The 27,882-nt window shown below is 42.3% G+C and overlaps 1 protein-coding gene across 1 annotated transcript; it reads left to right on the top strand.

Annotated features, from left to right (window-relative positions):
• The first annotated feature begins 5,202 nt into the window (after positions 1-5,202).
• Positions 5,203-8,584, top strand: GP1BB (glycoprotein Ib platelet subunit beta). Its single transcript, XM_089489971.1, has 2 exons — positions 5,203-5,288; positions 7,549-8,584. Exon 2 carries the CDS (start codon positions 7,557-7,559, stop codon positions 8,160-8,162), a length of 606 nt encoding a protein of 201 aa, XP_089346097.1. The 5' UTR covers positions 5,203-5,288; positions 7,549-7,556; the 3' UTR covers positions 8,163-8,584.
• The last annotated feature ends 19,298 nt before the right edge of the window (positions 8,585-27,882 follow it).

The raw sequence follows: 27,882 nt of genomic DNA, 5'->3' as shown, positions 1-27,882 counted from the left end.
CTAAAAGCAAAAAATGAACCCGTGTATCCTTGTTTTTGATTGCCCTGTTGAATTAATAACTACAACATACATACCTATCTACACACAAACACATATAGATTGATTCTCCCTTATCCAGAATTCCAAAAGTGGAAATATTTCAAAAATTAAAACGTTTTTCATAGGTTGCTGAGATAGTGACACCTGATGGTTTGTTGTATGCAATTTTTGCCTATGCACAAAAATATTAAAAATATTATATTAGATTAGCTTCAAGCGCTGTGTGCATGTATTACACATATTCCAGGAAAACAAAATCATGGAGCCAAAGAAATTTTGTGTTTAGAGTTGGGTCTCATCTGCAAGGTATCTCATTATATATATGGAAATATATCAAAATCCCCCAGATTCAGAAATCCCAAACACTTCTGGTCCTAAACATTTTAGCTAAAGGAGATTCAACCTGTCACTATATATAGGCTGAGATCCTACTTCAGAGTTGTGTAGCAGCAATCTCCACATGTGTGGTTACGCATTAATGGTGCTACACAACTCTTATAGTGAATGAGAACACAGTACAACTGAACCATAATATGAAATGTGCAGCTGAATGCACCACCAAATGTACATGCCCACCCATCCATGATGTGCATCTGTGTACAGTGAGTACACATGCACAATATAACTCCATGCCTAATGGCACCACAACTCTGCTTCCACAACTTTGTATTGAATGCAGCTGTTCCACAAAAATGTCCAGCCACTTCTTCAGGGGAACTTGTGTATTTGTGTGTAAGAGACCAACAGGATTCTGTCCAAAATGTGATTTTTACAAATTAATTTCTATATGCATCTCTTGGATCAGGACTTGACTATCCAACAGGCATCATAGCTCTCTAGACATTGAACTACAGTTCCCAGCAGTTGGGACGTATCAAAAGGCATACTTAAATGGTTATGTTGAGAGAGAGAAAAGACAGATTTTAATAAAACTTTTGAGAGAAGAGGCTGATTCAAACAATATTTCCAGGGTATGAAATGCACTCACATGCACTGTTTAGTGCCGATGCATTGGACTATTACTTTGGAGAGCAGGGTTTGAGTCCTCAATTGGCCTGGAAAAACCCACTAGGTAACCTTAGGCAAGATACACTTTCTTGGCCGCAGAGGTTGGCAATGACAAACTCCCTCTGAAGAAACTTGCCCAGAAAACCCCATGATAGGCTTGCCTTCTGGTCGCTGTGAGTTGGAAGTGCAACAACAACGTGTAACCAGAAAGTAATTTTATACAATATTGAAAATAATTTTGTGCATGAAATGAAGTTGGTGTACACAGAACAGTCAGAAAGCAAAGGTGTCACTGTCTCAGTGACCCATGGCAAAAGTTTGGCTTTGGGGATATTTTGAAATTCCGGATAAGGGAGATGCAACGTGTACAGCTACAAGGAAGAAAACCTGGAGTAAATAGGAGTGGGTTATTGCGTGAAACGGCTAAGAGATCTATTCAGTTTTAGCACTCAAAATCAAATTCTTATCAGGGGTCAAGCCCTGGAGGCTGCTGCTATGTCCACTTACTGTCCAGACAGGGAAGGAAAAGCGAGAACTAAATTGGGACCAAAAGCAGCTGTAAAAGGAAATGAAGGCCCCATACAGATAGGTCAAAATAAAGCTGCTTCAGGTCAGTTTGGAGGTATGCTGCTTAAATGATGCATGTGTCCTAAGAGTCCGGAAGCCACGCCAAAGCCACGCTCCAGTCCTAAGGACCAGAGCGTGGCTTTGGCACAGCTTCTGGACTTTTAGGACACATGCGTCATTTAAACAAAAGTGATCCGAAGCAGCTTTATTTTGGCCTGTCTGTATGGACCCCAAGCTATTCTCCATCTGGAAGATGGCCTCATTTTCCTTCTACTAGCAGCTGAGACAGTGCCGCTTCATCATTCGAGTTGCTTGCACAGCCAATAAATGGTCATATGGGTACCCCCCCCCCCCTTCAAGGCCTGGGACAGAGGCTTTGGCAAGGTCTGCAAAGGACTAGTGAACAGTTCCTTCTGCCCTATCCAAACAAACAAACATCCACAGTTACATGCGTGTATGTCACCAATAGGATTCCAGTCTATGTCTTTTCCACTTGGCTCTGGTTCATAGATGACACCCCTGGGTGGTGCAGGGTCTCTCCATGCTGGAGCGCTTCCAGAAGAGTTAACAGGTTGCTGGCACAAACTCCAGATCATTTCCTTGTTGGGGAGGCTCTAGATCCCAATTTCCAGGCTGGATTGGGCTTTCCTAAACAGCTCCTTGCAATGCAATGATTTTCATTTGGTAAACTTCACTGAGTCACTGTCAGCCTAACCATGGGGTGGTGGTGGGTGAGTTGTAAGGGTAGAAGTGATGGAGGAGCTATGCAGGATGGTGGTACCCAAAGTGGTGATCTCATGACTGGAGCTGCCATCTGAAGTATCCAAAAATGAGTAGCTTGTTCAGGTCTGGTTGGATTTGCAGTGTCATCCCAGGCACAGCGTTGGTACATATCTCTATCATGGCAAATTTCCTTCTTTCACCGGATGTGGCGAACCTTTGTTCTTAACTAAGGCCGTTGCCAGCTTTGGGCTGTCAAGTCATCAAGAATCTATCGGAACATGACAGGAATACTACTACAATGGAAAACACTTTCATTAAAACAAACAACAGTTGAAAACAGTGGTTCCCAAGCCTTGGTCTACGAGATGTTTGGGACTTCCGCTCCCAGAATTTTTTACTCTTGACCAAGCTGGCTGGAGCTTCTGGGAGTCGATGTCCAAAACATCTGGAGGGCCAAAGTTTGGGAACGACTCGTTTAAAAGGACACATAAAACTTATACATTTTAAAACAATCCACATTTAAAATGCATCATTTAAATTCACATGTAAAGTCCATCATCCTCATGTCCTTGACCTCCCTGGTCAGTTCTAATAGAATCACTCTGTTGGAGTTTGCTCCCTACAAGTTTGGGACCTTTTTTCTATGGCAGGTAAATTGTTGGCAGGGCTCTGAGCTTCTTGAAGCGGAGAAGACCACTTTGGGAAGGGATGGGCTCACCATCTGTCACTAAGACATTTCAAGAGGAGATCCAAAATGGCACTTTTTTAAACAGCAGACAGACACACTCTCACATGGTATGGCCCAAAATGGCCAAATGTGACCCACAGCATTTTGGCCATCCCTGCTGTAGAAGATCTGTCAAACTAGACCAACCCTTGTCCTGATCAAGGCAAGTAGTAGTCCTAATCTATTCTGCATTGGTCAGACCGCATCTGGAATCCCGTGTCCACTTCTGGGAATTATAGTTTAAGAAGGATATTGACAAGCTGGGATGGAGGAAGGTGGGGTAATAATAATAATAATAATAATAATAATAATAATAATAATGGTGGTGGTGGTGGTGATGATGATGATGATGATGATGATGATGATGATGTCCACAGGATAGCAGCCAAGATGAGCAAAGGTCTGGAAACTAAGATTATCCAAGGTCTGGAAACCAAACATATCCAGCTTCCTCCCTATATGTATGTCCACCTTGGAGAAAAGGAGACAGGTGATATGAAAGCCATCTTTAAATATCTGAAGGAATGTCACAAAAAAGATGGAGCAATCCTGTTTTCTGCTGCTCCAGAGACTAGGACACGGAACAATGGATTCAAATTACAGGAAATAAGATTTCCTCAAAACATTAAGAACTTTTTGACTTTAAGAGCAATGGAACAGATTCTCTCGAAGGGTGATGGACTCGTCTTCTTTGGAGGATTTTAAACAGAGGTTGGATGGCCATGTCCCAGGAGTGCCTTAGCACTGCATTCAGTACATGACCCTTGGGGTCCCTTCCAACTCTATGATTCTTCTTCCACATGGTTGGTTTTTTCTTAGTTACTTAACTCTGTAGTAAGCAGACACTATGGCAAGGAAGCAGCTTTTGGATACCGTTTCCCTTCAGTCTAAGCCAGCAGGACAGTTAGTGTTTAAGACAGTGATGTCCAAACTCTGGCCTTCCAGGTGTTTTGGACTTCAGCTCCTAGAAGCCTCAGCCATCTTGGCTAATGGTCTGGGATTCTGGGAACTGAAGTCCAAAACACCTGGAAGGCCAGAGTTTGGACATCACTGTTATAAGAGAAAGCATGGCACTCTAACCATTGCACCACAGTGGCAAAAACATACTTTATCACACAATGCAGCAGCGTATTTAAACACCACAAGAGACTTTCCCCAGACTTTCCCAACCTGGGACCCTGAGACACTGTTGGGCTACCACTCCCATCTCCCTCAGCCAGTATGGCCAATGGTTGGGAATGACGTGAGCTATAGTTTCAATGTAGTATGGAGAGCTTCAAATTCTCCATCTCCTACTGGACTGATTCTACATGCATTTTTTAAATAGGCAGCTGTATTCATATAAAATTGTTGTTATTAAGTATTTCATGCTCATTTAATAACATTGGCTAGAATCCTCTCTCGTGGTATACATTACGTAGCTTTATGTATACTTGACTATGTACCAGAGGCTCTAAAGAACCCTGTTAGTGAATTGCAAAGATGACACCAGCTAGGGTTGGATGTACCAAACAAAACGCACAAAATACATGCTGCAAGCTTTCCCTGCACAAAATACATGCTGCAAGTTTTCCATGTACAAAATACACGATGCAAGCTTCCCATGTACAAAATACACAAAGCAAGCTTTCCATGCACAAAATACATGATGCAAGCTTCCCATGTACAAAATACACAAAGCAAGCTTCCCATGCACAAAATACTCAAAGCAACTTTCCATGCACAAAATACACAAAGCAAGCTTTCCATGCACAAAATACACAAAGCAAGCTTTCCATGCACAAAATACACAAAGCAAGCTTTCCATGCACAAAATACACGATGCAAGCTTCCCATGCACAAAATACACAAAGCAAGCTTTCCGTGCACAAAATACACAAAGCAAGCTTTTGAAGCACCATGTATTTTAAGCATTTTGGTTGGGCCAATAAAGACGTCCCTGTTTTGTGGATTTGGGATTTGGGAAATGGGCCATGCCATTTTCAAGCCCTATGTAGCCAAGGCCCTTGAAGTCCCTCTTGCAGCTGGGGAAAAAGCACCCAGTTGCAATCCAGCCTTGTGGGATGGCCAGGAAAGAACGCATGAGGAAGGGGCATCTCCTTTATCTTTCTGGTCCAGATGGGGAATTCAGGACAGATTGCTCAGCTGAGTGCTTGGCTGTTTCTCAGCTGTCTCTGCTAACAGCACTTGGGTCTTTGCGCCGGAGAGAAGCTATTCCAGAGTGGTAAGTCAGTCTAAGGCCATTTTTCTTTTGCTTACCTGGGAAGTTATTTTAGATCAGATCAGATCTAGTACTTGCCCTTCTGGGAGGCAAAGTGAAGTGGCTGCCTCTCAGGTAGGAAATTTGAGATGTCTCCAAAAGGCAGCCAATTATTCATAATTCATTTCTTATGGCTGTTAAGCAAGGACAGAGGTGCTGTGCCACACTTCATTCAACTTGATCAATTAATAGAGTGGATTCTTTAAGCTTAGGCTGCATCTGCACTGCAGAATTAATGCAGTTTGACACTGCTTTAACTGCCATGGTTCCATCCTATGGAATCCCGGGATTTGTAGTCTGCTGTGGCCTTGGAGTTCTCTAACAGATAGCTCACAAAATGACAAATCCCAGAAGTCCGTAGTATTGAGCCGTGGCAATTAAAGCGGGGTCAAACGGCATTAATTCTGCAGTGCAGATGCAGCCGTAGAAAGCAGGAGTTTCCTAGACTATAAATAATTATTCTTCCTTAATGTAACTTATTTTTATCCTGATCTGTTCTCTAACAGATAGCTCACAAAATAGCTCACAGAGTCCCAGGAGTCCGTAGCATTGAGCCGTGGCAATTAAAGTGGTGTCAAACTGCATTAATTCTGCAGTGCAGATGCAGGCTTAGAAAGCAGGAATTTCCAGCTGTTCCAACATCTGTTCCAGATGTTGAACTACAACTCCTGCCACACATGACAGCTTGTTCAATGACTATAGACGACGAGGGTGGCTTTGTTGGGAAGGACTAAATATCCCTGTTGATGTCCAGTTCCTCCTCGCTTTGCCATTTTAGTGACATAGCGTTAGCAGGTTTTCAAAACAGCAATAAAGAGCAGCCAAAATTCGTGATAGGGTTAAAAATGATGAAATGGCTACTAACAAGATTGTGTTTTATTTAAATGCCAAATTCCCTGTAAAATTAACACACATTCTCCAAACATTTGTCAGATGACACACACACTTCTGCCTTTATCCAAATCTGTATATGGTTCATGGGTTGTTGTTTTTTGACATGCATTTGCTCTGCTTTAATCGTATCAAAAAGAAATGTCTGGCAAGTTTGATTAAAAGTGAAAGAAGCATGAAATCTCAGAAAACGCCTAGGTTCATGGAATATCTGTTCCTCTTATCACTTTTCACTTTAGAATGAAAAACAACCCACCTCTCTTTCTACAAAAGCATTTAATGCTGGAATCTACCAAAAGAACAGATACTAAACAGTTATGCTTAAAGCCACACTCAGAAGGACAATTTCTCTTGACTTTAAAGGGTTTACCAAGGCGGATTGCAGAAGCTGCAAACACTTTAACTTGCAAAGAAAGTCTTTCAATCCTTGGATCATTTGTGTTCACTTTTCACTTTTGTTCACTGGTCCAATCTGGCCTTTCCACCGCGCAAAAAGGAGCCTCAAAAAGCGGCTCCTTTTTGCACCGTGGAAAGGTTGCCCTTGCTGCTGCTGCTGCTGCAGTGGCTTTTCGGCGATTCTTTAGTGCAGGGCATTTAAACATTGCGCCAAAGGAGTGGTTGGGCACGCGGCGTGGTTGGGCACGCGGCGTGATGCTGACATGAGGCAGCCAGCGTGCATATGCCATGCCCCCATGTTGGCGTATGACGCCGGTCATATGATGCCTTAGTCTCAAAGGTAATACTTGTATTTAAGTATTACATAGTCTAAGCAGCTAGATGCAGAAGAGTCTAGCTGAGTTGACCCTATAAGACGGGCATGTGCAATCTGCACTACCCCTAAAAAGTCTCTACAAACATGAATAGAATAGAAGTAATTAAACAGATTATAGGTTATCAACATGGTATAGATTATCGTACAAAATATAGCTTACTAACATGGTGCACGTGAAGTTGCTTTGTAGCTCTATTGATTAAAATTAGCAAAGATGTTTTGAGGTAGGTCTTAGTTGCGTGGATTAATGTTCCAAACCACAAGCAGATAATTCTTTCATTCTATTTCAAATGGCGTATTTTACATTCATTCCATTGTCTTTCAACAGATGTATTTCCGTTCTTTTTTATTTATCCTTTTAATTTTTGTAACTTAGTCTATTTATTTACTTTTACTCTGCTGGCTATGTGCCATAACAAATCCAATCAATGAAAGATGTGACAAGATCCCTTTGCAGACTGATTTTCCAGACGAACACGGCTATGTTTTTGAATACTACTTTGTGATGCTTCGTTTGATGGTTCAGTTTAAGATTCTTAAGCATCAACTGTTGTCTTTCAGAGTGGAAGATGAGCTTCTTCGGGCCTTTCCTTCTCCTCGGCTTTCTCCCTCTGGTCATCCCTACGTGTCCCAAGCCCTGCCGATGCGCCAGCAACATCATTGACTGCATGTCAATGCATCTCACGGACGAGGTCATCCCCACCGCCTTTGCTCCCTCGACACGAAAGATCTACCTCAACAACAACGAACTGACCTCAATCCCCAGCGGGCTCTTTGACAACCTGAAGAGTCTCCAAGAGGTCTACCTGTGGGGGAACCCTTGGGAATGTGACTGCAACATCCTCTACCTGCGCTCTTGGCTCCAGTGGCAGCAGAACCGGACCACATACCGAAATATTGTGTGCTCTTCCCCCGCTCATCTTCAAGGCAGGATCATCACCTATTTGTCGGAGGATGAAATCATTGCCACGTGCCAGTATTGGTACTGCAGCGTGGCCCTCTTCTCTCAGGTCTGTCTTTTCATCTTCATCCTGCTGCAAGCGGTTCTGCTCATCCTGGTTCTCATCTACGTGCGCCGGTTCCAAAAGATCGCCAAAGAAGCCAGGAGGGCTACGGATGAATTCTATGAGCACATGGATCCATGGGCAGCTAGTAGTAAGAATGCCACCGATTGATCAGTAGGGAGGCTCTTGGGGTACAAAGTAATAATCTCCCAGGAAGTGACAATTCCAGAACCCTCTTTCCGTCTGGAGGATCCGGACGTTCTATTACAATTTAAAAAAAATATTGTAAAGTTTTAAAACTATTTTATCTGGGTCCCTTTCTGGGGAGAAGAGCAGCCTATAAAATAAATACATAAATAAGAAAATTGGCAGATTTTTTAAGAAATGGGATTTCTGCACAGAACAACATTTCGTGAAATTATTTTGCTTCCTGAAATGAAGAACAAGATTCATCCCCTTCCCAGTTCCATGCACAAAAATTGTTTGCCCCTCCTTCTCCAAAATGCTTGGGACCAGAAGTGTTTTGGATTTTTGGATTTTTTTGGATTGTGGAAGACCTTTATTTGCATATATGGTGCAGAATATGGCAGCTAGACTGGTCGCTGGTAGCTCCAGGTCGGACCATATAACACCCATTTTAAAAGATCTTCACTGGCTGCCTATTCGCTTCCGAGCTCAATACAAGGTGTTGGTTTTGACCTATAAAGCCCTAAATGGCTTGGGCCCAGGGTACTTGGAGGACCGCCTCTCCCCATATAATCCGCCCCGCACTCTTAGAACATCCGGGACAAATTTGTTGGAGGTCCCTAGGTCACATTTTGTGAAGACCTCACAGAGGGCTTTTGCCATCGTTGCCCCTTCCCTTTGGAATAAGCTCCCTGTAGAGCTCCGCTCCGCCGCTTCATTAGATTCTTTTAAGAAAAATTTAAAAACGCATTTATTTTGGTTGGCCTTCCCACCTTAGTTAATTGTTCTTTTCTCTGCCCCTTGCCTTTTTCCTTTTGACCCCGGACCATCGTAAACTGATTTTTCCCTTTTCTTGCCCTTGACATGTGTATTTTACTGATTCCTGTTCCCATTCCTCGTAGCAATGTTTTTAACCTTTATATTGCAATTGTTTTATCTTGTATTGTAATGTTTTAACCCTTGTAAGCCGCCTTGATCATCTCTATGGAAAGGCGGGGTAAAAATAAAAATTATTATTATTATTATTATTATTATTATTATTATTATTAATGTATATCTTAGAGGTGGGACCCATGTCTAAACATGAAATTCACTAGTGTTTCATATACACTAGCCTGAAAGTAATTTTATACAATCTTTTAAACAATTTTGTGCATGAAGCAAAGGTTGTGTACCCTGAACCATCCGAAAGCAGAGGTGTCACTATCTCAGCCACTCATACAGCCATAAAGAACCATTTCCAGTCCTCGTAGAAACTTCAAGAACACTTACACAGAAGCATTTTGGCCTTCAAGCACCACATCCAGTGTCAGGGGAGAGGAATGCACATGCACACATGCACACAGAGTTAATGCGGGGGGAGGAGAGCTTCAATATTATGGCAGTGCACCTACTGTGTGCAAGTAATGCAGTTTGGCACCACTTTAACTGCTCTGGTTCCATTCTACAGAATTTGTAGTTTGGCGAGGCATCAACCCTCTTTGGTAGAGAAGGTGGAAGGCTTTGCAAAACTACAAGTCTCAAGATTGCATCGGATGGCACGCCGGTACATAAAGTGGTGTCAAACGGCATTATTTTTACAGTGTAGATGCACGGTATGTCCATGTCTGCCTGTCTTTCTTTCCCTCTGTGTGTGTGTGTGTGTGTGTGTGTGTGTGTGTATGTGTGTGTATTTTAAGCAATGGAAAGGAGCCCTTTGTGAATTCCTTCTTCTCAGCTCATTGCCAAAGGCGGCATAAATCACACCTTCCAGGTTGACTGAAGCAGCCCTCTTCAAATCACCAGCCCTTCCTGCCTGTCCTGACACAGCTAAAGGAGCATGACAAGCCATGCGCTGTTTTCTCACTGCGGCAAGTGGGGAAGTTGCCAGCACATAGATTTATGGCTTGGCTGCTCTCTTGAGGCTCACAAATCGGTCAAGGCCACTGCAGGATCATTCTCATGTCACCGGAAACTGCTAACACTCTCTGGGAGCCTTGCCCAACTTGGTGCCGTCCCACCATCCCTGACCATCAGCTGGGGCTGATGGGAGTTGCAATCCAAAACTTTGCAAGGGTGCTGTTGAGCGTGGAAACCTGCTCTATAGGTTTTTTGTGGGTTTCTTGGGCTCTGTGGCCATGTTCTAGAAGAGTTTATTCCTGATGTTTTGCCAGCATCTGTGGCTGGCATCTTCAGAGATGTATGTGTGTCTCTTCTGAAGATGCCAGCCACAGATGCAGGCGAAACATCAAGAATAAACTCTTCTAGAACATGGCCACATAGCCCAAAAAACCCACAAAAAACTATGGATGCCAGCCATAAAAGCCTTCGACTTCGCACTGCTCTATAAGGTTTGAAAGCAGTCTTTGGATGCGACTGTTTGCATTGTTTTTAGTGCAGGGTTATAATTTAGATGTGTCATTTGTGATGTTTAAATGTGCAGTTTTAGGAATCTGGAAATTGTAATTTTAACTATGTATTTATGTACTAATACAGTCAGCTCTCCATAGCCACAGATTCTTTATCCACATATTCAGCTGTCCACAGTTTGAAAATATTCAAACATCTATCTATCTGTCTGTCTATCTATCTATCTATCTATCTATCTATCTATCTATCTATCTATCTATCGTCAGTCTGTCTGTCTGTCTGTCTGTCTGTCTGTCTGTCTGTCTGTCTATCTATCTATCTGAAAATTCCAGAATTCCAAACCTTGATTTTGACATTTTATATAAGGGACACCATTTTATTATGCCATTGTATTTAATGGGACTTGAGGATCCACAGGTTTTGATATCCACAGGGGGTTCTGGAAGCAAGCCCCAGAAGATACCAAGGACCCACTGTAATAATAATAATAATAATAATAATAATAATAATAATAATACATTGTATTTCTTGTTTTTATGCACAACTCTGCATATGTATACTCAGGTTTTATGATGATGGATTGAATATACAACCAATTAATAAATAAAGGTACACAAGATCCATGGCTGGCCAGGTTATCTTGGTACCTTCAGCGGATAACCCCACGCACTGCTCTCCCTGATAGTAAAAAAATGCAAATATTTAACCATTTGCTGCCCTTTATTGATTTTGGAAATCTATTGCCTAAAGCAATGGTAGGGCTGGGCCTCTGGGAGTGAGATATTCACAAGTTTATATAAAAGCATGGTTTATATAAAAGAACATCAAATATCAAGGACAGGGATGAAAAGAAAATTGCGTTGGACTTGACATTCTTGATGAAAGTTGTGTTTTCACACTGTCAAGACTGGTTACAAGAAAATGCACTATGGTCTAACGTTTCCAAGCTATTTTATGTGTCTTTTTTCCCGACCAAGTAGTCTGCATTTTGAACTCTGACAAACTTTTTAAAGTTTGAGAGCCAGCATGGTGTAGTGGTTTGGATGCTGGCCTAGGATTTAGGGAGACCAGGGTTCGAATCCCCATTCAGCCATGGAAAACTACTGGGTAGGGTTGGGAAAACCCCCCAATAAAAACAAAAACTGTATTTTTTTGGTTTAAATTTTTTGGGGGTTTTTTGGGGGGGTTGGCTTGAGACGGGGAATTATTTTTGCTTCATAGGAAGAAGAACGAAGGGAAGATTTTGGATGCAGATATTGGGTCTTAATGCAATTTTGTTTAATGATTTAGGACTGAGGTTAGATTAAAATAAGATAGTACTGGTGAGAAATCATATAATGCAATGTATTATTTTTACAATGTATTTGACGTTTATATTTTATGCTTTATATGGATTACTTTTTGAAATGACGTACACTATACAAATAAACTTATTTACTTACTTACTTTACTTACTTACTTATTATACATGGAGCGTTAGTATTTTTAGGCTTGGGAAGTGGGAAGTCAAGTATACCTTGTGTTAGTTATGTTCAGTGAAATTGTTAAGAGTGAATTGCAATGGTTTTGTATAATGGGCGACACAGGCGGAAGAGTAGGGTAGAATAGTAGGATCTGGCTTATATTTTCAGTTTGCATAAGGATTAGTTGATGTGTTTTGTCTAGCGATGTTATTTATGTTATAAAATTTTAATAATATATATATTAAAAATAATAAAAAATATGAATACTTAATTAAAAAATCCAGGAGTGGTTTATTTAAAAGCCATTAGGTTTAAACCATGGTTTAAAGCACTGATCCTGCCACTAGGTGACTTTGAGTAGACATAATACTCTCTCAGCCCCAGAGTAAGACAATGGCAAACCTCCTTTTGCCAAGAAAACGGTAGCATAGGGTCACTATAATTCGAAGTTGACTTGAAGACACACAACAGTAACACCGATGCTAAGGCTTGTGGTGATCCTGAGAAGTCGCCAACTAGCAACATTTCTTCTCGGTGCCCAAGAGATGGTGCTCAAACCTCAAACACACTTTTCCGTCCTTGCATATTACCGATCTTTCATCACTGTGTTAGTAAACTCGTATTTCCCCCCCCCCCTTCCCAGGACAGACTTCAATTTCCTCCTATTGATCAAGGCCAGAAAAGAAAGGTGAAAAGGATATTTTATTTCCAGGACAATGGCTTCCTTATACAAGATGCCATGATCCCTTTTGTGCCAAAGCCAGGGAGTGAAATGAAGGAACGTCCCTGGCCTTGTTTCTACCTTTCTCATAGCAATTTTTATATTTTATTAGCTGTCTGGGTTTCTTTCCCCCTCCACCTCCCTCCTGCAGACAGAGAGAGATGAATTACAAAACCTTTGCATTCCATTGATGGATATGATAAACCAGACAGTGGAAATTATTTCATAATAGGCTTTTGTGGGGAAAGGAACCCCAATATTTCACTGGCAGCAATCATTATATGTTTGCAGATAGAGCATTGTGAAGTTTCTTTTTTATGCGAGAGGCAACATCTTTTGATCACACAGTTGTGTCTGCTCAAACCCCCATTGCGAACCATCCTAGGGAAGTACAGTAATATCTCAAATCCCCAAAACAGCGATGCTTTTATTGGGACAACCCAAATGCACAAAATACATGTGGCAAGCTTTTGAAGCTCCACTGGCAAAACTGGGACCAATGCACAATGAGACCTGATGCGCAATGGGACCGATGCACAGCAGAACCCAATGCTCAAGGGGAAAGATGCACATTGGAACACTGGCTAGGGAGTGTCGATGCACATTGGTAGAGCCCAATACAAAACGGCAGGCCTACCCAGTCATATTGGTCCCAATACACAATACACACTGGCTAGGGAGTGCCGATGCACATTGGTAGAGCCCAATACATTATGGCAGGCATACCCAGTCAATTTTAAATTATGCCTTTTAAACTTGTATATTTTAAACTGGAGGATTTTTAATGTGCAATGGTCTTTTTAATCCCATGCTTCGGTGCTTTGCTATGTGGGCATTTTTCAGAACGGTAGAATATGTAACAGTAATGTCATCGTGAAAACAAACTTCTTTTCCACGGTTCATGTATGGAATGAGGGATTGCGGTACCTGTGTGGGAAAGGAGCCAGGTTAAAAGTTTGGACCAAATCCCTCAAATTTTGTTTGGGCTCTGAATATGCACAATCCGTCCAGTTGTGTTCCAGAGTGTTAGAAAACCAGAGCAACTTCAATATGAAGAGGAAAAGCAAGGGGTAAAAAAAGCGTTTAGGGAGGAGAGAGGTTGGCCATCCAGGCGTTTCTCTCTTCTGGTGCCACTTCACGCCACTTCTGACTTTGATAAATAGGCATTGGAATAAAATGTTAATCTAACTGGGGGTTCTCTGGGCAAGGCCTGGGCCCCCCAACCCCCGGCCTCCTGCTGACCTTGCTTCAGAAATATGGGAGAAAACACACAGAGGTTTTGTGTCTCCCTGCAGAGCACTTGTGACTTTTGATTAATGGGTGGAAGGGCCCAGCTCCTGCTTCATGGCATCGCTCCCGACTGCAGAAAAATAAGCAAAAAGTCACCCAACGGGACACAGAAAAGTCTCCGAGTCCAGAGCAGGCTTGAAGGAGATGGGGAGGGGGGCTCCATTCCATGGGATAGGTCCAAACCTCGGGGAAAAAAATAATGTTTCTGAGATCGGATGAGAGCCACACGTTTGGTTTGGAATGTGCATGAGAGGGCATCAATAGGGATGTGCGGGGAGTGCGGACAGCACCAGGTGACACCCTAAAGGGCTTGCTGGTCATTGACCAAATAAAACATATCTATCTATCGATCTATCTATCTATGACCCTAAAGTGAGGGTGACACCACTGGTCCCCAGACGTCTGCCTTTACAGCAGAAACAGGCTGTAACATTTGCCTGCATCCCTTTAAAACACTGCAGCTCAGTGGAAGAGATGGCTTGAGTGGGGTGAGGCTCAATGGGAGCAGAAAGGAGAGACCCTAAGCTTTCAATTTTTAAATAAATAGATTTAAATTGGTTTTTTGTGGGTTTTTTGGGCTCTGTGGCCATGTTCTAGAAGAGTTTATTCTGGACGTTTCGCCAGCATCTGTGGCTGGCATAAATTTTTCCTGAAGAACATCACAGCTTACCGAATGTTCACTGTTAACCCCACGAAGCTACGTGTACGTAAATACCCCGGGGCTGTGTGTATGATATTGCAACGCAAAGGTGTAATTTTAATTTTGCTAGGTGTTTATGTCATAACATAGTGATCGGCGGGGATTATGATTTACAGGTAACACGAGTACAAAAAAACCCCACCACAGTTTGCATGCAGACGCAAATCTTCACTAACAGGCCCTGATCATAACCTTTAAGACTGCCTTATCCTCAGGCAAACTAGTGATTCTTCTAGCTGATAATACTAATCAGCTGCTTACTTTGTTTTTGTTGTAGGCTAATTAGTATTATTTTATTAGAGATATTTTAATCATGTAATGTTGTTTTAGATTGTACGCCGCTTGGCAGGTTTTTATTCTTTTTTTCCTTTTTTCCTTTTTATTTGATCCTTACTATGTAAAGCACTGTGCAAACTTTACAGTGCTCTATAAATAAATGCTAATACTAATAATAACAACTAATACTAATACTAATAATAGGTTCTTTATGGCTGCATCTACACTACAGGAATAATGTACTTGCCACTGCTTAAACTGTCATGGCATAATAATAATAATAATAATAATAATAATAATAATAATAATATTTTATATCCTTCCTCTCTATGCAACACAACTGGGGTGGCTTAGCTCAATCCTATAGAATTCTGGGATCTGTACTTTTGTGAAATATTTATCCTTCTCTGTGACACAACAAGCTACAGATCCCAGGATGCCATAAGATGGCGCCATGGCAGTTAAAGCGGTGTCAAACTGCATTATTTCTGCAGTGCGGATGCAGCCCAGGTTTTCCATCAGGAATCTTTCCGATCTCCTGGAGACATTTGAACGCAAGGTCTTTTTAATACAAGTTCTACGGCTGACTTGCAGTCCTTGCTGTTTATGTTGGGTTGAATTCCACGTGGTTATACAGTTGTCCCTCCATATCTACGTATGTTTTATCCACAGATTCAACCATTCACTGCTTTAAAATATTTTGAAAATATATAAATTCCCAAAAGCAAACCTTTTTTTTTGCCATTTTATATACATTTTATTTGCTCTGCCATTGTATTTAATGGGACTTGAGCATCTATGGATTTTGGTATCTACAGGGAGTCCTGGAGCCAAACCTCAGAGGATATCTAGCCCCCCCCCCCCCCCCGCTTCCCGTATCAGGTAGGTTTCTTTAATGGTGGTAATATTGATTTTCATGGTAAGCCACCTTGGCTACCTAAGTGGAACGATGTGGTAGAGATGCTGTCCATACAGTACCTCCCTCCCAAGTTTGGCAATGGTTCTTCTTCTTTCTTTCTTTCTTTCTTTCTTTCTTTCTTTCTTTCTTTTTTTTTTTTGGATGACAAGCCCCAGCATCTTTCAGAAAGCATTTATATAAGGGACACCATTCCATTCAAAATATTCAAAATATTCAAGGATATTTAAAAATATTTTTAAGGTTGAATCCGTGGATAAAGCATCCGTCGATACGGAGGGGACAACTGTATAACTGCATGGAATTCAACCCAACATAAACAGCAAAGACTGTAAGTGGCCATGCTGGCTGGGAGATGCAGGGAACTGTAATCCAAAAATAAGAACACACACACACACACACACACAATATAAAACACTCCCTTTAGATAAAGAGTACAGCTCTTTCTTCAGCCAAACATATCCCTTCTTTAAGGTCTACTGAAGCCTCAAGCGACTTATCAGCCAACACGGTCCACGGCTGACATGCCTGGAGGATGCAACCATCCAGACTGACAACTGCTTTGTTTCGACATGACAGATGGCTGCGAGGCCTAAGTCCGACCATTGTCCGCTTGGCCTGTGGCCCTTGCTTCGGTGATCTTTATCTCTCCATTGGCTATTCAGGCCCAGTAGAAAAGGTGACTGTTGCCTGAGTGTACATTGCCTCTGCTCTATTGTATCCTCTCTGCGGAGGAATCTTCAGTGTTGGCTCAGGCCAATGAATGCTTGCCGATGTCGGAGGAAGGGTGCTCCTATTTACCCAGGCCTTGTGAGGGCATTCTGTTCTTATCTATTAGGGCAAGGCAAGAATGAGGGCTCTTTTCCTTTGCCAAACAATCGGATGCATGGATGGTGTGGAAGCACTTGTGTCATTACCATTCCTTGGCTATCGCACACCTATCTTGTACATCAGCTATCCATCACAGTCAGTTAGACCTTGTATTGTTTTTGTAATTAGCTAGGTAAACGGCAAGCACATTTCCAGGGCATTTCACCCATACAAGAGACACAAAAGTACCCTCAGAGAATGCGGTCTTTCTTTCTTTCTTTCTTTCTTTCTTTCTTTCTTTCTTTCCCTTCCTTCCTTCCTTCCTTCCTTCCTTCCTTCCTTCCTCCAGAATGCAACCTTTCCCTTTACGTTTTTCTCTTTTTAATAGTCATTCCAAGGGTCTTTAGGTTGCCTTCTGAAACCAATGATTGGCTTGCAAACCTGGCGATCGATCGGTGGAGAAAAAGGTGGAAAGCATTTTGCTGCTCTCAGTGCACTATAAGTCTAACTAAACTTTGCCACTGACTCAGGCTGCATCTGCACTGCAGAAAGAATGCAGTTTGACACCGCTTTAACTGTCATGGCTCTATGCTATGGAATCCTGGGATGTGTGGTTTGTTGGGGCACCAGGGAATGTTTAATATCTCATAAAACTAGAAATTCCATAGCATAGTCATGCCAGTTAAAACAGGATTATTTCTGCATTGCAGATGCAGTCTACGATTCTAATATTCAACTACAATTAATAGGGCTGCTGTTAAGAGATTTGTACTGTTCCATACACTCCAATATGCCATACACTTTAGTCGTCTCTGTTTATTAAGGGCAGATAATTCCCCTCTAATATCTGTTCATGGGGACATTTCACCAAATTTCTCCAACGGAAGGAGAAATTCTGCAACAGTTTCTTGGGGATGTAAAGTTCACCATAGTAGTTGCAAGAACAGTGCCGCAAATATTTAATAACGTTTTTCCTACTAGTGGCTTGCCTTGAAATAGCTTCTACTTGGAAAAGAAGCAATGTAACGTTAGAGACATAGTGGAACCATATATGAGACACTTGGTTGCTTGAGAAACGATCGGACAATATATGAAGAAGAGGAGGAGATACAAACCAAGATTCCTTTATTGTGAAATGGTACCCATTTATCGATTTTGTAAACGCAGATACGTACTTGAGAGGACCACCAAGATCTTTGGAAAGATGTTATATACTCGAACCCTTGATGGGGACACTGTTAGAAATTTACAGTGCTTTATAAATAAAGGTTAATAATAATAATAATGGAAACTCCACAACCATTATTTAAAACCGGGAGATGCAATATCCATAAGATGTATGGGAAAGAAATAGCTTTAATAATCATATCTTCATTTGGTGGGTACTGGCTAGTACCACTTTTGTATCTTGTTCCTTATTTAGTTACTCTGAAACATCCTGTTTGTTTACCTATAGATTTATAATCTGAGGAGGATTTTAATTTTAATAAAATAATCATTTTTTTTAAAAAAAAAAGGAATGGCGCCACTTTGGGTTTCCCTCTTTTTCTTCCTTGCTCCTCCATCTTGCAGCAGTTGGCAGCCTAGGATAAGGTAAGGAGCCTGTGCCACTCCTGGAGCTATATCTGGGGTCCTTCTGTACCTCTCCAGATGGTGGGGACCTTCCACATTACACAATCATTTGGGTGGCTTCCCAACTTTTGCACACACACCCCCCCCACACACATTTCCAACAATTGAGGTGTGTCTCCTGATGCTAAGTTCCTGGCAATAAGAATTTTAATCTAACCACGTTCTTCCATATAGACCTGCCTTGGTTTTAAGTTCCTCACAGGAGACCCTTCTCCAGGATCTGCTGTCCTTAAATGTGTGTTTGGTGGGACACCATAGAACAATGCTTCTCAAAGCGGTGGTCTACGGACCACCGCTGGTCTGCAAGCCATTGGTTGCCCGTCCGTGGAGAGTTTCCAGGAAAGCAAGAAAGAGTTGTAGCCAACAGACAAAAATATGTTACCAGTCCCTGGCACATTAAGGGAGGAAAGGGTTGGTTGCCCACATCCAATAGCCTGAGAAGGACTGCAATAGAGAGTCTCAGTGGCCATTCTCAAGTTGTGGCAGTCCCGATGTCCCTCCTTCAGTGCGCTGTACCAGTGCCATGATGCTTGGTTGCATTATGTCAAAGAACGCACTTATTTATGGATCCATGACCACCCACCAACTCTAGTGGTGAGAAAGTAGAGCTTGGTTCAGGAATTCTATTTTCCATTTGTTTTTCATTGTTGGGGGGGAAAACCATACGCTTTGAGCCCATTGGGTGAAATGTATCCCTCATGAAATTTGTGACGGGCCAGGCCCCTATAATAAAAAAAATAATGTTGCTTGCTTAACCTCTGCAACTTCCAAGTTTATTTTTGGTGGTCCTCGCTTGGAGAGGTTTCCTGAGTTGCCTCTTTGAGCCGTAAATTATGTGAGGCAGCCTTGCCGGAGGCAAAACCCATGAGAGTATGGCCGTGGGGTGACCTTCATGGCCCACCCGATGCTCCCGCATGCCCCCCGTGACCTGGGCACTGATGCGACTCCATCACCTGGGCAAATTCGCTCTCGATGCCCCAGGTCCTGAAAGCCTTTTTCAGGCCAAAGTGGCATGTGCCACTTCAATAAATCTGAATGGCGAGGGGGAAGGCCTGTTTCTCTGTTTGTTTTCCAGGGTCTTTTATTGGCTTAATTTATAACCGGAGGCCAGGACCTAACTGAAGGCCTTTCAGAGAGAAAACACCTGTAGATTCTAGCAATGGAGGAGGAGACCATCTCTGAAACATTTATTTTAAAAAAATAATTGCTGGCACAAATGAAATGTCCTTCACTCTTCTTCCCAAACAATTCAAGGAAAGGTTCTATTTTTATATTACAGTATTTATTTTTGCAGTTCTTGCAACAAACATTCAAACTGGTAGCCTTTATCTCAATAACTGGCTACAGCTAAACAGCAGTATTTATATAGGAAGGAGGCTGGGATATGCTTAGGATCAAGGCCAGCTCTAAGGCTGTGTGCCTTCAAATTGTTTCCGACTTATGGCCACTCTAAGATGGACCCATTGTGGGGTTTTCTTGGCAAGGGTCTTCAGAGAGGGTTTGCCACTGCCATCCTCTAGGGCTGAGAGAGTGTGACTTGCCCAAGGTTACCCAGTGGGTTTACATGGCTGAGCTGGGATTCAAACCTTGGCCTTCAGGGTCATAGTCCAGCATTCAAACCAGTATACCATGCTGGCTCTACCATTAGGCAGAGTGAAACAACTGCCTCAGGATCCATCTACACTGTAGAAATAACGCAGTTTCACATCACGTGAATGACCATGGGTTTCTCCTACAGAATAATAAGTTATCACTGTCTTCTTTTTTGAAAAAGAAAACAGAGCTCAGAAAATTTACTTTCCAGGACTACAGTTTCCCAAAGCCGCCCAGCAAAGTTTTCAGAGTTGTGGCTCACCACCACAAGTACCTTTTCTAAGCTCTGCATAGAAAATAAGATTTTGTTGCTGTGTGAAAATTTCCTGTCAGGTTGAGCATCCCTTCTCCAAAAAGCTTGGGACCAGACGTTTCGGAATTTGGATTTTGGAACATTTGCATTTACATCATGAGATAATCGTGGCGCCTGAACCCAAGTTGAAAGGTGAAACACTTGCTACAAATGTTTGCTATACATCTTATACACATCGCCCGAGAGGTATTCTTATGCACACTCTTGTAAATAATTTTGTGCATGGATCAAAGTGTGTGCAATGCATACTGAACCACCAGAAAGCACAGGTGTCCCTATCGCTTTGGCATTTGGAGGATTTTGGATGCCAGATTTTCAGATTAGGGATGCTCAGCCTGTATTGTAAGCCATCTTTGCGGACACAATGGTGGCATATAATTATTTAAAGTAAACCACTTAGGAAATGCCTTGCGTGTTAGATATGTGAATGTTCCATGTTTGTTACCATGAGACACTGGAGAGAAAATGACTTTTCGCCTTGTCGTACATTCATAGGAGGCATCTCTGGGCGTAACCCAGCTTCCTGGATATCCATGACTGTCATCACTCCTTGAAAGGTAGGGCCACACAAGAATCCACCCTGTCACTTTAAAAAACAACTCGCCTTTCATCGGAGGTGTCAGCTGCATCTCTAAAGTAAAATAAGAAGGACCAAGATGCCCAGCTGAGGCAGACAGAATGGCTGAGAACCCGCAAAGGGCACTGAGCTGCATTCAGAAGCTTTTGTTTTGCAGCACCGAAAGTAGCAGGCATCCATCCACACGCGCTACAAATTAGAGTCATTTTTAGGAACCTTTTTGTGTTGTGTGTTTCTTTCTCATGGTTATGGAGGAAGCAGCGTAATTGCTCGGCCAAATGGTCCCAAAGCTGCTTTGTCGTGGGAATGATGGAAAAGTCTCAGAGCTCAGGAAGGTTCCTTTTTTGGACTCGAATACCCATAAATGTCCAGCCATTGTGGCCATGGAATGCATGTTCGAATGATAAATTTGTAATACTATAATGGCTGGAACCCAACAAGAGTAGATCTCCTGAATCACTTGACGAATGGAGAGTCGAAACATGGACTCAATGGATCTACTTTAGTCGGAGCTGACCATAGGATTTAAGTCAGAATATTTCTAGTGGAAATTAGAAATTAGTAAAGATTCAAGAGAATTTTTTCCCATTTTTAAAAAAAAATAAATAGTTTTTATTGAAACTAAAGATCAGACAATGAATTTTCTACAATTCCGTACATATATTTTCTACATTCTATTACAACTTATCTGAATATCTTTTATATCCCACCTCAGTGCTCCCCTTCCCTGGAGCCGTTTTCACCCTTTACATTCCATCCAAAACCTCAGTTCCTCTCGTGGAGGTAATCTCCCATCTTCTTTTCAAGATATGAGAGAATTTTGAGCCGCATCTGCACGGCTGAGACAATCCAGTTTGACACCACTTTAACTGCCATGGTTCAATGCTATGAAATTCGGGGAACTGTAGTTTTGTGAGATATGTAGCCTTCTCTGTCAGAGAGCTCTGGTCCAGCAACAAACTCCAAATCACAGAATTTCATAGCACTGAGCCATGACAGTTAAAGTGCTGCCAAAGTGGATTATTTCTGCAGTGTGGATGCAGGGGTCTTTCTGTTAGGGAAGAAGGCAGGTTAGCATCTTTTTTTTTCTGGACTGGACATGGGAGAGTGTTCAAACATGCTGCATCTATAGCCAGTGTTAAATGCCGAACCATCAACTTTTGCAGTTATGCACAGATCAGTCCTGGACGGCAGAAAAAGAGTGGGAAAAAGCATCTACAAGTTGAGTCTCCCTTATCTGGAATTCCGAAATCCGAGATACTTTGAAAACCAAAACTTTTTTCATGGGTAGCTGAGATAGTGAGAGCTTTGCTTTCCGCAAGGGCACAAAAACTTTGTTTCAAGCACAAAAGTATTAAACAATATTATATACAATTACCTTCAGGCTATGTTTGTAAGGTATACAGTCGGCCCTCCATATCCACAGATTTTTTATCCATGGGTTCAAGCATCCATAGATTGAAAATATTCAAAATAAATAAATAAATATAAATTCCAACAAGCAATCCTTGACTTTGCCATTTTATACAAGGGATACCATTTTACTATGCCATTGTATTTCATGGGACTTGAACGTCCACAAATTTTTTATCCACGGGTTCAAGCTTCCAAGCAAACCTTGACTTTGCCATTTAATATAAGGGACACCATTTTACTATGCCATTGTATTAAATGGGACTTGAGCATCCACAGATATTGATCCTTCAGAAAAAGGCGGGATATATATAAATTATTATTATTATTATTATTATTATTATCCATGGTGGCTCCTGGAACCAAACTCCAGAGGATAACAAGGGCTCACGGCATAGGAAACATAAACAGATTTTGTGCTTAAACTTGGCTCCCATCGCCAAGATATCTCATAATGTACGCATACGGAAATTCAGATTTTCCAAAATAATATATATATATATATATTTTAAAATCCAAACTCCCAAACACTTCTTGTCCCAAGCATTTCAGATAAGGGAGACCCAACCTGTCACTTTTTCCCAACATGCTATTTGCTCGGATAGGGGAAATGGCTTTGCTGAATGGGTTTTTTTTCCCCATTAGGAAGAAAAGCCCTTTCACCAGAGGGAAAGTTTTTGAGGATCTAACTGGCTGCTTTCTCAGCTTTTGACGGTATATGCGGAAAAAGCCAAGAAAAACATCGCAAACATGATACGAGGGTCAAATTGTTTCCCAGCTTGATGGTCTTCCCCATGTTATCTGAAATGGGTGACTATCCAGACTAGTCTTCTAGCCAGTTCCCTGCAGGGTTCCTTGAAATCCTGGGGGGCTTAGGTTTCGATTTGCCTTTGATAAAGAAGATCTGGACCTGCAAAAACAGAGACTTGCGATCTCAGGTGTTAAACATTCTAGTCTTGGTTGACGAGGAAAACTCTTCCTTCGGTCCCCTTCAATCCATTGACAATGGTCCCAGTTACCTAGAAGGGTGCTGGGTCCTCTTTGCTCTTCAAGCCAAGGTTGGAAATGCTCTAGCTCTGGATTTTTCTGTTTTGGGGGAGAATGTTAGACTAGATGGCTTCCAATTCCATGGTTCTATGGCTGCATCTGCACGGCTGAAATAATGCGGTTTGATACGACTCAAACCGCCATGGCTCCATGTAATGGAAGCTTGGGATTTGTAGTTTGTTGTGGCACCAGAGCTCTCTGAGAGGGAAGGCTAAACAGCTCACAAAACTATGAATCCCAGCATTTCATAGCATTGAGTCATGGCAGCTAAAGCAGTGTCAAATTGCCTTATCCCCATCCGATTCTGTATAAAAAAATCCCATTCTCTTCAATGCTCCAGTTTACTGATTGTGCTAAGATGACTATTTTAATTGCTACTCTAATGATGAATTGTTGATTTTATTATTGAACTATGGGAGGGGTAAGGTTTGTGTTAGATTGTAACTTTATTGATTCTTATTGCTGATTGTATTTTGTCTGGGAGAGGCGGGAAATATAAATTAATAAATAGGGCAGGACAGGATAGGGCAGGATAGGATAGGATAGGACAGGATAGGAAAAGGCAGGATAGGATAGGGCAGGATAGGATAGGGCAGGATAGGATAGGAAAGGGCAGGACAGGATAGGACAGGATAGGACAGGATAGGATAGGGCAGGATAGGACAGGATAGGAAAGGGCAGGACAGGATAGGACAGGATAGGATAGGGCAGGATAGGAAAGGGCAGGATAGGATAGGACAGGATAGGATACGGCAGGATAGGAAAGGGCAGGATAGGGCAGGATAGGAAAGGGCAGGACAGGATAGGACAGGATAGGATAGGGCAGGATAGGAAAGGGCAGGATAGGATAGGACAGGATAGGATACGGCAGGATAGGATAGGGCAGGATAGGGCAGGATAGGATAGGACAGGGCAGGATAGGATAGGACAGGGCAGGATAGGATAGGACAGGATAAGATAGGATAGGGCAGAATAGGATAGGGCAGGACAGGACAGGATAGGATAGGATAGGGCAGGATAGGATAGGATAGGATAGGATAGGATAGGATAGGATAGGACAGGATAGGAAAGGGCAGGACAGGATAGGACAGGATAGGATAGGGCAGGATAGGATAGGATAGGATAGGACAGGATAGGAAAGGGCAGGACAGGATAGGACAGGATAGGATAGGGCAGGATAGGAAAGGGCAGGATAGGATAGGACAGGATAGGACAGGATAGGATAGGGCAGGATAGGATAGGATAGGACAGGATAGGAAAGGGCAGGACAGGATAGGACAGGATAGGATAGGGCAGGATAGGATAGGGCAGGATAGGAAAGGGCAGGATAGGATAGGACAGGATAGGATACGGCAGGATAGGATAGGGCAGGATAGGGCAGGATAGGATAGGACAGGGCAGGATAGGATAGGACAGGATAAGATAGGATAGGGCAGAATAGGATAGGGCAGGACAGGATAGGATAGGGCAGGATAGGATAGGATAGGGCAGGATAGGAAAGGGCAGGACAGGATAGGACAGGATAGGGTAGGGCAGGATAGGATAGGATAGGATAGGATAGGATAGGACAGGACAGGACAGGATAGGATAGGACAGGATAGGAAAGGGCAGGACAGGATAGGACAGGATAGGATAGGACAGGATAGGATAGGGCAGGATAGGAAAGGGCAGGATAGGATAGGACAGGATAGGATACGGCAGGATAGGATAGGGCAGGATAGGGCAGGATAGGATAGGACAGGGCAGGATAGGATAGGACAGGGCAGGATAGGATAGGACAGGATAAGATAGGATAGGGCAGAATAGGATAGGGCAGGACAGGATAGGATAGGATAGGATAGGGCAGGATAGGATAGGGCAGGATAGGATAGGATAGGATAGGATAGGATAGGATAGGATAGGACAGGATAGGGCAGGATAGGATAGGATAGGATAGGATAGGATAGGATAGGATAGGATAGGATAGGATAGGACAGGATAGGAAAGGGCAGGACAGGACAGGATAGGACAGGATAGGATAGGGCAGGATAGGAAAGGGCAGGATAGGATAGGACAGGATAGGATACGGCAGGATAGGATAGGGCAGGATAGGATAGGACAGGGCAGGATAGGATAGGACAGGGCAGGATAGGATAGGACAGGATAAGATAGGATAGGGCAGAATAGGATAGGGCAGGACAGGATAGGATAGGATAGGAAAGGACAGGATAGGATAGGGCAGGATAGGATAGGGCAGGACAGGACAGGACAGGACAGGATAGGGTAGGATAGGATAGGATAGGACAGGACAGGACAGGACAGGATAGGGCAGGATAGGATAGGACAGGACAGAACAGGATAGGATAGGACAGGACAGAACAGGAAAGGATAGGACAGGACAGGAAAGGACAGGATAGGATAGGATAGGGCAGGATAGGATAGGACATGACAGGACAGGATAGGGCAGGGCAGGATAGGATAGGACAGGACAGGACAGAACAGGAAAGGATAGGACAGGACAGGAAAGGACAGGATAAGACAGGATAGGGCAGGATAGGACAGGACAGGATAAGACAGGATAGGATAGGACAGGACAGGACAGGACAGGACAGGATAGGGCAGGACTGGACAAGGCAGGCTTGGATAGGACAGGGCAAGATAGGATAGGACAGAATAGGATAGGATAGGATAGGATAGGATAGGATCAGACAGGCTAGGATAGGGCAGGATTGAATGGAATGGGACAGGACAGGACACGACAGGATAAGACAGGATAGGCTAGGACAGGGCAGGATAATAAATTATTAATTAATTAATTAATTAATTAATTAATTAATTCCGCAGTGCACATGCAGCCTGTGACTCCTTGTGCAGAGATAAGACCAGGCTCCAGACCAAATGAAGAGATGAAACCAGTACTGATTCACCTTCTTCCTAGACAACCATCTGAGTTATATTTCAGTAGCATGAAAGTAAATACATACGTTTGAAAACAGATACTATAACAATGTCTACTTTGGGAACGCTGGAACTCTAACTGTAACTCATTTGTGTATTAAAAACAACAACATCCCAAATGTTGTTCTTTCAAAAGCCCTTACCCTGCTTCCTCCTCCTCCTCCTCCTCCTCCTCCTCCTCCTCCTCCTGCCTCTCTCCCAATATAGGACTCAAGGCAGCTACCAACATATTTAAAACAGTATAGTTTTGTGTGGGTTTTTCAGGCTATGAGGCCGTGTTCTAGAAGAATTTTTTTGCCAGCAGCTGTGGCTGGCATCTTCAGAAGAACGCTCAGGAAAAACTCTTCTCAAACACAGCCTCATAGCCTGAAAAAGCCACACAAAACTATGGATGCTGGCTATGAAGGCCTTTGACGTCACATTAAAACAGTATAAATTAAAAACATTCAAAAAGCATTAAAAAGTGTAAATATAATGTTTATAAAATATACAATATTTTATATAAAATATAAATATAATATGTTTTAATATTTAATATGTTTTATATAAAGTATAAAATAAAAATATAAAATATAAAGTTTTATATAAATATAAAATATAATTTTATTATATTTTTAATGTTTCATATGGTTTTAACTTAGACCGTTTTAAATTTTGTCAGCCGCCTTGAGTCCCTGTAACCGGGAGGAAGGTGGGATGTAAATAAATAGAATAATAGATACAAAGGGATTGTTGTTGTGTGCTTTCAAGTTGTTTCTGACTTACGGTGAACCTAAAGTGAATATACGACAGGATTTTCTGGGGCTGAGAGAATGTGATTTGCCCAAGGTCACCCAGTGGGTTTCCATGGTCAAGCAGGGAATTGAACCCTGATCTCCAGAGTTTAATGCTCAAACCACTTTGCCATGATATCAACTGGCTAATAGGCATCATCCCTTGCTCATGACCTTCCAGAGGTACCTCACTGACCATTACTGGAAATTGAATAGTGGGTAGATTCAGGGGTGTCACTAGGGGGCTGCGGGGGGTGCGGACAGCATCAGGTGACACCCCAGAGTTGGGTGATACTACTGGTCCCCAAACATTGGCCTTTTGGCAAAAATGGTCAGTGGCACTCACATGATGCACCCCTTTAAAATGCTGAAGAGATGGTGTCAGTGGGACAAGGCTCAGCGGGAGGAGAAAGGAGAGGTGCCAGGTTTGTTTTTTAAAATAATGTATATACTCAACTATAAGTCGACCTCATGTATAAGTCGAGGGCAAGTTTTGGGGCCCAAATTATGGATTTTGCTATGACCTCTGGATAAGTCGAGGGTAAAATTTAGGGGTATCTAGCAAAGGATCTAAAGGATGAAGCAAAGCAAAACAAAGTCAAAGAACTTGTAAAATTCCAGCAGACATACTTCTTTGTGCTCACTTTTAGGGCTGGATGGATGAGAGAGTAAAGAGGGTCGGTGCTTCATATATTATACTCATGCTTTTCACCAGGAGATGGTTCCTTCTTTTAAATAAGAGTTTAGATGCAGTACTTACACTGACCCATGGATAAGTCGAGTCACTTTTTGGGGTCAATGTTATGACCTAAATTTCTAAACTTATACATGAGTAGATACAGTAATAATTTTTAATTTTATTTAATTTTTGTAAAAAAATAATTTTTTAAAAAAA

This window comes from Sceloporus occidentalis, unplaced genomic scaffold (assembly GCF_023333645.1).
Source record: "Sceloporus occidentalis isolate IW3139 unplaced genomic scaffold, rSceOcc1.0.p SCAF_41, whole genome shotgun sequence".
Lineage (NCBI taxonomy): Eukaryota > Metazoa > Chordata > Lepidosauria > Squamata > Phrynosomatidae > Sceloporus > Sceloporus occidentalis.
Note: the sequence above shows the minus strand (reverse complement) of the source record. Positions and strands in the feature narration are given on the sequence as shown.